Source organism: Phocoena phocoena, chromosome 15 (assembly GCF_963924675.1).
Source record: "Phocoena phocoena chromosome 15, mPhoPho1.1, whole genome shotgun sequence".
In the NCBI taxonomy this organism is placed as follows: Eukaryota; Metazoa; Chordata; class Mammalia; order Artiodactyla; family Phocoenidae; genus Phocoena; species Phocoena phocoena.
Genome location: NC_089233.1, coordinates 71,998,514 through 72,010,305, shown reverse-complemented (window position 1 = coordinate 72,010,305; position 11,792 = coordinate 71,998,514). Strand labels below are relative to the sequence as shown.

Below are 11,792 nucleotides of genomic sequence, written 5' to 3'. Positions count from 1 at the left end.
TGGCCACTTTGCAGCCTTGGTCAAACTGTTTCATAGGTGTGTGCTGACTGGCCAATCAGGTTGTTTTCTCTTAGAACGTGGGATCAGAGTGAACTTTGGTCCTGATTTTTCTTGCTTTGAGCTGTGTCAAAACCAGATACGGCTTCAGATGAAGGGCTGCACACTGGGATTCCAAACGTTTGGAATCGCTGGGGGAGCTTTCTCCATGTCTTCCATAGGAGTCATTCAAGTAACCAAAGCCTCACCCCGCGGCGTACCTCAGAGCCCTACAGGCTTTTCCTCCACGCTGCAGTTCTGTTACAAGGAGCAACACAATCCATGGCACCTCAGATTCTCCTTGGACCTCTCCAAAGAAAGAAGAAAAGGTTTTAAAAGATGGTGACATTCACAGGGGACTGGCTAGTAGCAGGAGTACAGCTGTGATTTCACAGCCCGCATGGAGTCATCACACGGCACCTCTGGGCTCAGCCCCTCGGGCGGCAAGGCCTGGCCCAGGATGCTGTCGCAGGGAGGGCCAGGTTGGCAGAACTCCCTCACAAAGTCCTCCTCCGAGGCCAGCAGCGCCGCGTTCCAGGCGGTGATGTCCAGCTCTCCGGCCGTGCCCCCGTACTCCTTGGGGAGAATGTTTCTTGGAAGGTTTGAATGGAGAGAGTTCAGGTCAGACCCATGAAGGAAAAACTACAGAGGATGAAAGGAAAGCACACATGTCCTTAGGTTAACCAGTAACTCAGGAGGTGCTCAAACAAATATCTGTTGAATGAATAAAGGAACAGTTGATGCCAACTCTACCCAGTTCCTCGAAAAGCTTGAGGATCCTTAATCCTCTTTTCCTTATACCCCATATCCTGTTGGCTGGTAAGGGGTATAAGGAAATGCATCCGGAATTCTAGACCTTCCCCGCCACCCTAATGGTACCAGGCCACCATCCCTTCTTACCTGGATTCCTACAACAGCTTCCTCACTCGTCTCTGTGTTCACACCCTTGTCCCACCACAATCTAAGCACTTTTCAACATGCGTCGGATCAAGTCACTCTAATATGTACAAGCTTCCCGTGTTTCCACGTTACGCAGACTAAAAGCCGGACTCCCTACGATGGCCCACACAACCTGGCCCCTGTTACCCCTCTGCCTCCCACTCCTACCACCTGCCCCTGCTGCTCCCCCAGGCCACTCCCATCTCAGGGTCCCCCAGATCACTGTAAGGTTCACTCCCTCATTGCTTTTCAAGTCTTTGCTCAAACGCCAGCTTCTCAGTGACACCACTTCTAACTACCCCGTTGAATGCTACAACCCCTTCCCCGCTTCCAGCACCCACTGTCCCCGTTCTCTGCTTTATTTTTCTCCATAGCACTTAGCACATCCTTATCCTAGATAGCATATGTAATCCATTGTCTGTGTCTCTTTCTAGAATGGGAGGGATTTTGGGGGCAGAGATTTTGGTCTGTTTTGTTCATCGAGAACACACTTGCACAGAGTAGTTGATCAAAACATATTTTTGAGTGAATGAACGAACATACGAAGGACCAAGTGAACAAGATTGTGGGCCACCAGTAAGGTCACTTCACAGATGTAAAAGACCTCTTCCAAAGGCTGCTTTGGTAAAAGCAGGTTCCAAACGGGAGCTCCAGGAACCAACATGGGTTCAAACCCAGGTAGGGAGGCCACTAAATCAGAGGTTCTCAAACCTAACCATGTATCAGAATCACCTAAGGAGATTTTAAAAGCAGAGATTCCTGGGCTCCATCCCCGAACTGATGAGTTAAAATCTTCAGGGAAAGGGCCTGGGAATCTGGATCTGATTTTAAGTTCCCTCGCTTACACACTTGAGATTCTCTTTATGTTTCTTTCCTCTTTGAAAAAGAGAACAAAATTCAAGAATATTTGAGTGACCAGAACCATGTTCCCAGGCCTAGGAAAGAAGGAGAAAAATACCACCCACCACATTTCAATCGTGATCCTGGGAAAAGTTAAGAGAAGTGGCTCTTCAGGGTCAGAGAGGAAGACTGTCTTTGAAAGTGACATCTATCCTTTCTTAAATAAGAATTAAACTAAAAACTCACAGATCTCATAAACCTTGAATTACTCCACAAACTACGAGCAAGACCACAATTTAGGTAAGTGGAAAGGCTTAAATAGCATTTTTAAAGCCCAAGGAGTTGTAGTAAGAAATTGCCGGGCTTCCCTGGTGGCACAGTGGTTAAGAATCCGCCTGCCAATGCAGGGGACATGGGTTCTAAGCCCTGGTCCGGGAAGATCCCACATGCCGTGGAACAACTAAGCCCATGTGCCACAACTACTGAGCCCGCGTGCCACAACTACTAAAGCCCGTGCTCCGCAACATGAGAAGCCACCACAATGAGGAGCCCGCGCACAGCAACGAAGACCCAACACAGCCAAAAATAGATAAATGTATTTAAAAAAAAAAAAAAAGAAATTGCCATGACTCTTTTTAACTACCTGCCCAGTGACTACCCTTTGCCATGTCCTCTTACACATAAAACACAATGTTGGTTCACAATGCCCAGGCCAGGATATTAAAAAGTCTAAATGATCACAGAGCAGGGACGTTCCTACTATAACAATCCTGGTTCTGCTCTCTCCACTGGCAAATATTATGTTCTCATTAATTTCATCTCCCCCTCACAGAAAGGAGTGTTCATTTATTTTATCTGTAACCTTGCACTTTCCAAATTAGTAGTCTCAGGGCAAGAATAATACGCTAAGTTTACTGTCATCACAATAAATTTACAGATGTCACAAAAAGGCAGCATTAAAAAAAATGGAAGTATCTTAAATCGATAGGATCATCACTTACTCTGTTTGCTATTTTCTCCTTCAGAAACGGTTTTATGATGGCAAAAATGCCTTTAAATATTCGAGGTTCGTTCACTACATGGACTGCTTTTATCCGAATGGGGAAACCATCCTGTGGGGGAAGGGAAGGGGGTGTTAGAACCTGTGGAGCATCTGGAAACTGTCCATTACCACAGCCTGGGAACTTTTTTTTGTCCCCCAGATCATCATACAGGACTAGAAAACCACTGATCCAAATGCATTATCCTTACACCTGAATCTGCAAAGAAGAGTGGAAGCTAAGGAAAGCCAAAGTATTGTCTCAAAGCCAGGATTCACATTTCTGATAATGACCAGAGGTGACATTTAAAGGCTTAAATCATCAGCCTGGTGTGCAGTAGTGGCTCAAACACACCACTGAGGAGAATCGTGGTGTCGCTGAACCTCCAGAGCTCATGGGAGGCAGCACCCCACGGGCTGGGTCAGAACAAAGCTCCAACCTGCCAGAGCTGGGAGGCGCAGGCCAGGCTACATCCTGAAGGTCTCGGTTTCCTTTCAACAAGGAAAGATAATTCTTGCCTTGTCTGTCTCAGAGGATTCCCTGAAGGACTGAATGGGGTATAAAGACTGTAAGTGTGCTTTGCAGCTACGAGGATATACTGCACAGCACAGGGAATTATAGCCATTATTTTGTAATAACTTTTAATGGAGTATAATCTATAAAAATACTGAATCATTGCGCTGTACACCTTAAACTAACATAATATTGTAAATCAACTATACTTCAATTTTTTAAAAAAAAGTGCTTTGCATGTGCAAACCATTTCACACACTACTGGTGTGTAAGGAACTTTATGGTTCCCAGAGACTTGAGTTCTGAAACACAGAACATGAGGCGTGAAAGCATCTGACCAAAACAGCCCAACAGGGCTCCCAATGCCCAGGTCCCACAGAAAGGAGGAGAGGTTCCATCACTTCAGCAGAAACCTTCTCAGTTTCGTTTGTTGAGAATTTCTCTGCCTTCTGTACCAAAAAAAAAAAAAGGCAGAAAGCATTTCTCTGTTTTTTGGACTCTTGCCCTAAAGCTGATCTTGCCTAGAAACTACTGGAGACCCTGATGAGAATGAGTGGTGAATTGGACTTTTACGTTTCTTCCCATAATGCTTTTCTATTGTTCTGACTGTGGAGAGGAGGTGGGGTTTGTGTATCAGGTGGAATTAGAGGTAAGTGGACAGGGCCCTGGGGAAACCAAACAGCCACAGGACAGGACAGGCACAGGACACACAGGGGCCATACCTGAAGGATGCCAATCACCTTTTTGGCTATAAAAGGGCCAAAATGAGATGCCTTTGATAAGCTCACTCCTTTGTAGTCTGCAAGAATTACAATTCCATTCACCTGGGTTTCTTCAGACTGAATGAGTTTTTCTAATGTCAGGTATATGGCTCGGATATTTTCGGTAATCGGATAGTTGCTCGGGATCCATCTGTCTAAGGTCATAAGAGATGGACAGTATGTTACAGAAATGAACACAAACAAGTAATCAGACAGGCTATGATTTACCTCCTTCCTAAAACTATTGTTTAAAAATGGAAAAGACAGAATTCTACTGGCATGACTATTTAGATCTCTAAGTGGTAGCTGATGTTTCTTAACTCCAAACACAGCAGCACATTCTGAAATGGAAATGCAATTGAGTGGTGAGGATGAAACAGTGAGTTCTGAAGTCAGACACATGCGGGGGTTTGAATCTCACTAGTTGTGTGACCTTGGGCAAGTTACCTTCTCACCACCATGGGCCTACATATTATCCCATACATAGAACAGGATAACAATACTGGCTTCATGGACACCTGCGCCTTCTGCCATCACAAGTCCCCTTATCTTCATGAGACCACCCTGATTTTCCTTGGGGAACTACCCCTTCCCATGCTAGCCATACAGTTTGGGTAAACGGACTTCACTCCCGGGTCCAAAGCTGGGCTTGGCCAATACGGGTATTATAACCTCCTGGCCACAAGCATGTGATCCAAGCCAGGTCAAGCAGAACCATGGGGACTCAATTCTGGGACCTTGGCCCTTTGGAAACAGAAGATCTCTCTTCTTTCTTGTAGTGGTGAGGCTGGGAGCCTGAGACTCAGGGACCCCATGAGGCAAGAGCTGGTCTGAGAATGAAGCCCAGACTGAGGACAGCAGAGGTGGAGATGGCCTTCCAATGCTGTTGTCTGAGCAAATCCCCCTTTCCAGGCTGGATGCTCCTTTAATGTTCCCCATATGATCGAGGAGTCTTTCTCTCTTTGGGGAAAAGATGAAAATGACAACTTTTGAGTGTTAACCAATATTCTCAAGAAAATCCCACTAACATCTCAATGTCTCTTTCTTACAAAGGTGAAACTCCACAGGGGGACTTCCCTGGTGGCGCAGTGGTTAAGACTCTGCGCTCCCAATGCAGGGGGCCCAGGCTCGATCCTCTGTCAGGGAACTAGATCCCACATGCATGCCGCAACTAAGGGTTCACATGCCACAACTAAGACCCAGTGCAACCAAATAAATAAATATTAAAAGAAGGAAAAAACTCCACAGGATTGCCACCAATGGGATTTGTGATATGTGCAAAATTCCTATGAAAAAACCTTTGTCCAAAAATTATGCCAGCTTGTTGTTTGATGTTGCTGCCAATTGAACCTGCTTCTGCATAACTGGCTATCATCCTTTTCAATCACATATGTCTCAAAAGAGCTTATAAAAAGGCAAAGCCAATACCTAGTTAAGAACAAAATCTGTATCTGCCTCCTGCTAAAATGTGGAGTCGGTGGGGAGGGATCCAGATCTGCTGCAGACATATGGGGAAAAAAATCCATCACACGAGCAAAGAGTTCAAACCACACAAGCAAAGGGGTGAAACCCGTGTGGTAATATCTGACTGTTTTCGTTTATTCGTATGAGGTGAGCACAGAGGAGGAACAGAAACTCTCGCTGACTGGTTTCTAGGTTTCTTGGTGCCCTGACATCTCCACCGCATTGCTTATTTTAAAATGAACGCCCCTGATTTTGGAAAGCACCGAAAACGGCAGGTAAAGCAGTTAACACTGTGCCTGGTACACAGTAACGGCTCAAGAGAATGTGGTTTGGTCTACCAAAAGGGTTTGGTAAAGGACTAAAGGAAGTGGTAACGTGGGGCCTGCAGGCAGAGGAAGGTGCCCTCCCGCTTCCACTCGCATCAGTTTCCAGACGCATTTGTATGCATGAGCAGAAAGGGCAGTCAGCAGGTTCTCATGTTCCCAGCATGCTTGGGAAGAAGAACACAGCACTCTTTCTTACTTTCACATTTTTTTTTTTTTCAGTTCTGCTCTGATGGAAAATGTTGAGGTTGGGGGCAGAGTGGAGAACTCTCCAGAGTTTATAATGCATTTGGTGTCAGGGAAGAGAAGAGGACGAAGAATCAGAAGGCTTGAGTTCTAGGACCCCTCGGTCGTTGTGTCAACCAAGAAAATGTTCCCACACATTTCTAAATGCTTCTGGGCAGGGGGAGGTGCCTCCACTGAAAACTACTGTGCCAGAGAAATGTCAGGTGTCCCGATTACCATCATGCAGTGCTGAGATCTGAAAGTGAATCTAAAGTGAATACTTTCAAGGGCTTAACAAAGCAGAGGGAGGGCGGAGAGGACAGAGGAGGCACGTGGTAGGCAGATACCTTTCCAGGCATCTGCCTAGCCCAGACCCTTTCACTGATATCTGTATCTCACGTGCTCACTAAGGAGTGAAAGGGTGGGAGCTGAGAGGGGGTGTCCTGGCAGCCCCGCTTGTACACGATGACCAGGGTCGCTTTCTCAGCCCACCAGATTCCCAACCCTAGAAATCTGGAATTTGCATTGAAAGAACTTAGTTGGGTGGCCAGGTAAACCTGGGAGATGAGGGGTGTACCGAGGGAGCAGAAGCCAGTCCACGAACAGAAGTGTGAGGAAGATGTGCAAAGGGCAGCAGAGATGTGGTTCAGAGAGACTGACAGACAGTCAGAAGCAGAGACAGGGAGAATGGCGGGCTTAGTTCCTGATCGGGGAATGACTTGGATTCTGGGTCTTGGCTCCTGGGCCCGGCAAGGGGCGTGTTCCTTCAGATCTCTAGTGCTGTGCTTCCATCTCCTTAGACTAAATCCTCCCTTTTGTCTTAAGCCGGTAGAGCAGGGTTTTGTTCTCTTGCGATCAAAAGAGCCTTGACTGGGACTTCCCTGGTGGCTCAGTGGATAAGACTCCATGCTCCCAATGCAGGGGGCCTGGGTTCGATCCCTGGTCAGGGAACTAGATTCCACATGCATGATGCAAATAAGAGTTTGCATGCCACAACTAAGGAGCCCGCGCTGCAACTAAGACCTGACACAACCAAATAAATATATATACGTGTGTGTGTACATACATATATATATATATATATATATATATATATATATATATATATATATATAAGAGCCCTGACTAAGGCAAGGAGGGGACAAAAGGGAATAAGAAAGAGAGAGAGGGCGCTGAGCAGACGCATCCCAAGCTGTACCCACGCCCCGCCCCCAGAGACGGTGAGGCCGGTACCTGGACGGAGGCAGAGGATGTGGCGGCCCCTGGGGTCGGTGTGGGGCAGTACAGTGAGGAATCCGGAAGCCAGGACCTCTTTCAAGGCCGAGGGCCGCAGGTTGTTGAAGACTTCGGGCCAGCTTCTCCGGCAGCTGTGGTAGTTGATCAGGAGCTGGAGGGCCCGGTCGTAGTCAAACTTGCGGGCTCGGAGGAAGCGCAGCAGGAAGGCGTCCTCGAGGGAGGTGCTCAGGTTCGGGCACTCCTTGCGCACCATGTCCCGGAGGGCCTGGACATCGCGGAGCCTCCATTCTGGCTTCTCCTGTAGTTCCTCCCTGGCTTTGGCCACCAGGTCCTCGGTCAGCGAGCACACATAGCCGGTGTGTGCGGGGGGCGGCGGCAGCTCACTTTCCGAAAGTGAGGCCGCGGAAGGGCTGGTTCTCAGAGAGTCACTTTCTTCTGACATTAGCTCCCAGGATCCCTGCAAAAACAGAAGCCCTGCATGATGTGGAGAAAGCCCAGCACCGCTCATTCCAAATCAGAGAGCAGCACGAGGGAGGGGGGCAGAGATGTTTTTTGTCAAGCCAGAACCTCAGAGCAGTGGTTCTTGACTGGAGGAGTATCTGAACCACGTGCCCAAGCCCAGCCCCAGACAGCATGAAGGAAGAATCTCCGCAGAGGCACCCAGGCAGCTAGAGCAGGATGCACACACCCCTCATCAAACACACTGGCCTTGCACACAGAGGTGTGAACAGGTGCTCAACCTGACTTGTAATTAAAGAAATGCAAACTAAAACACCTTTGAAATTCAGATTAGCAAAAATGCAAAACAGGTACTCTGATATGCTTGCTGTTGGTGGGAGAATAAACTGACATAGCCTCTTTAGGGTAGTTTGTCAGTATCTATAAATATTTCAAACCACATACCCTTACAAGTATCATATGATATCACTGGTATGTGGAATCTAAAAAAGTGATACAGATGAACTTATTTACAAAACAGAAATAGACTCACAGACAGAAAACAAACTTATGGTTACCAAAGGGGGAAGAGGGGGAAGGATAAATTAGGAATTTGGGATTAACAGGTACACACTACTGTTTATAATATAGATAGACAACAAGGACCTACACAGGGAACCATATTCCGTATCTTATAATACCCTGTTAATGCAAAAGAATCTGAAAAAGAATAGATATATATGTATAACTGAATCACTTTGCTGTAAACCTGAAACATTGTAAATCAACTATACTTCAGTTAAAAAAAAAAAAAAAAACACATACCCTTCAGCCCAGCATTCCATTTCTATGTGTGTGCAAAATATGCACACCAGGATGACTGTTACAAGTATTGATTATAATGGCAAAAGACTGGAAATACTACCTACATCACCCAATTGGAGAGTGGTTAAATAATATTACCATATGAGTGGAATACTATTCAGTCGTGAAAAGGAATTAGGCAGATCTTTATGAATTGACACGTTAAGGAAAAAGAAAGCAGTTGCAGAAAAGTGTGAAAAAAAGACCTGCATTTAAAGGAAACCATAAACAAGACGGAAAAAAAACCCTCAGAATGGGAGAAAGTATTTGCAAATGAAGCAATGGACAAGGGATTAATCTCCAAAATATACAAACAGCTCATGCAGCTCAATATCAAAAGAACAAACAACCCAATCAAAAAATGGGCAGAAGACCTGAATAGCCATTTCTCCAAAGATGACATACAGATGGCGAAGAGGCACATAAGATGGTCAACATCACTAATTATTAGAGAAATGCAAATCAAAACTACAATGAAGTATCACCTCATACCAGTCAGAATGGCCATCATCAAAAAATCTACAAAAAACAATAAATGCTGGAGAGGGTGTGGAGAAAAGGGAACCCTCTTGCACTGTTGGTGGGAATGTAAATTGATACAGCCACTATGGAGAACAGTATGGAGGTTCCTTAAAAAACCTAAAAATAGAATTACCATATGACCCAGCAATCCCACTGTTGGGTACATACCCTGGAAAACCATAATTCAAAAAGACACCTGCACCCCAAAGTTCATTGCAGCATTACTTACAATAGCCAGGTCATGGAAGCAACCTAAATGCCCATCGACAAATGAATGGATAAAGGAGATGTGGTAAATATATACAATGGAATATTAGCCATAAAAAGGAACAAAATTGGGTCGTTTGTAGAGACGTGGATGGACCTAGAGACTGTCATACAGAGAGAAGTAAGTCAGAAAGAGAAAAACAAATATCGTATGCATATATGTGGAATCTAGAAAAATGGCACAGATGAACCTGTTTGCAAGGCAGAAATAGCGACACAGACATAGAGAACAAACATATGGAAACCAAGGGGGGAAAGGGGGGGTGGGATGAATTGGAATATTGGGATTGACATATATACACTAATATGCATAAAACAGATAACTAATGAGAACCTGCTGTATAGCACAGGGAACTCTACTCAATGCTCTGTGGTGACCTAAATGGGAAGGAAACCCAAAAAAGAGGGGATATATGTATACATATAGCTGATTCACTTCACTGTACAGCAGAAACTAACACAACATTGTAAAGCAACTATACCCCAATTAAAAAAAAAAAAGACTTGCATTTACATTTTAAAAATATATGCATATATACTTGTGAATGCACCTAAAATTTCTGGAAGGAAGTACAAGAAAACTGTTAACCATGGTTCCCTCTAGGGAACAGAACTAGACACTAGACATTTAAGGAGACAGAAAGAGACTCTTTACTGTACTGTTAAATTTTTTACCATATCCACATGTGACTTAGCATGGCGGCTGTGAAACTGATCCGATCTCCTGTCGGGGTGGAACATAACTGATGGGTGTCCCCAGCTGCTGTCCCTCCGGATCCACCATCCAGTGGATGCACACTTTCCACAGACTGTCCGTGGCCAATGACTGAGTGAAACGTAGGACTCCTTGAACAGGCATCAAGGACTCCCTATCTGCCTGGCCGAATCCTTTGTGGAACCACAGTGCAGTCCAAGACTTCCTGCCCAAACCTCCGGCACAGGGACTGGCCTCAAATCGCTATCAGAAGCTCTCCCTGATTTCTCCAGTTCCCCTCCCTTTTATGTGTTGCTGCCATTACATTTCTTGCATGTCTAATCTCATCCTAGTGTCTGCTTCTTGGAAGGTCTGAACTAACACACCTATTAAAGGAAAAAACAAAACAAACAACACAAAACAACACAGCTGCCTTAGATATTTCAGGAATAAGATTGCAGCAGGGCTGCCCAGTTCCAAAGCCCAAGCTCTTGTCCATGGGCTGTCACTGGTCCCCCACTCGGAACTCAACAAGGAAGGCAGGAACCATCCTGGGGGTCTCTGCACGGGCCACGGCAGCCACAGTGACCAGGTCACCCCCTCTAAATCTTAGGTCTGCACACTCTGTTCCTTGTGTTCTAACCTCCAGCCTCACCCAGCTTCTTTCACTTCCTCCCAAAGGTGGTTTTCTTATCCTCTGCACATCCTGTTTCCTCTGACTAGCATGTTCATCCTCCAGTGCTTCTGACCAATACCAATTCACCCTTCAGTGCCCATTAGATGCTACTTCATTTATTCAACAAATATTGAGCCCTTGGTAGGTACCAGGCCCTCGTCCAGGCACTGGGGGCAATTACTAGAAGATAATAAGTGCCATGGAGAGAAATAAAAGAGGCAAGGGGGTTGGAAGTACCTGGGGATAGGACTTGCAATTTTAAGTAGGGTGATCAGGGAAGTCCTCACCCAAGTGACATGTGTGAGAAGATGAAGATGAGGGAGCAAGCCATTCTGGGGGAAGAAAAAGTGCAAAGCCTGAGGCAGGACCATGCCTGGCTTTTTCAAGGAACAGGGAGGAGGCCAGTATGGCAAGAACCAAATGCGCAAGGTGGAGAATACTGGCAGATGAATTTAGAGAGGAACTGGGGACCCAGTTGGTACTGGGCTTTGTAGGCCAGTAAGAGCGTAGTTACTCTCACTTCAGTGGGAGTCAAGGAGGGTTTTGAGTAGACTGACATGATCAGATTTAGATTTCTAAAAGATCACTGGGCTATCTTGAGAATGGACTGTAAGAGGATGAGAACAGAGGCAAAGGGACCATTTAGAGGCTACTGCAATAATCCAGGTGAGGGGTGATGGTGCTTAAAGCGGGAAGCCTTCTCTGACTCCGGGCCAGGTTAGGAGCTCCCCTCACCGCTGCAGGAGCTCTTCCGCATAGCGCTTCTCTCACTGTTGCAACTGTAGGCAATTTGTGCACAACATCCACATCTGTCTTGTTCATCACCTTAAACCCACCCAGCACTTAACAGGGTGTCAGACACAGTCTGTGCTCCATAAATATTTGTTGAATGAGTTTCATCTGCTTGGCGGGAGGTATGCTGAGTGAGGAACAGATCAACAATCATGGTTCACA

General features: G+C 45.9%; 1 protein-coding gene across 2 annotated transcripts; it reads right to left on the bottom strand.

Annotated features, from left to right (window-relative positions):
* Positions 1 to 399: 399 nt before the first annotated feature.
* TTPAL (alpha tocopherol transfer protein like) lies at positions 400 to 7,819 on the bottom strand. Of its 2 annotated transcripts, none has more exons than XM_065893559.1 (4): positions 7,375 to 7,819; positions 4,091 to 4,284; positions 2,817 to 2,927; positions 400 to 678 (listed from the first exon to the last, which is right to left on the bottom strand). In XM_065893559.1, the coding sequence occupies exons 1-4, from the start codon at positions 7,817 to 7,819 to the stop codon at positions 400 to 402; spliced, it is 1,029 nt and encodes a 342-aa protein (XP_065749631.1). The 2 variants fall into 2 exon arrangements, with proteins under 2 accessions (XP_065749631.1, XP_065749632.1); XM_065893560.1 differs by having other exon boundaries at positions 4,193 to 4,284.
* Positions 7,820 to 11,792: the final 3,973 nt, after the last annotated feature.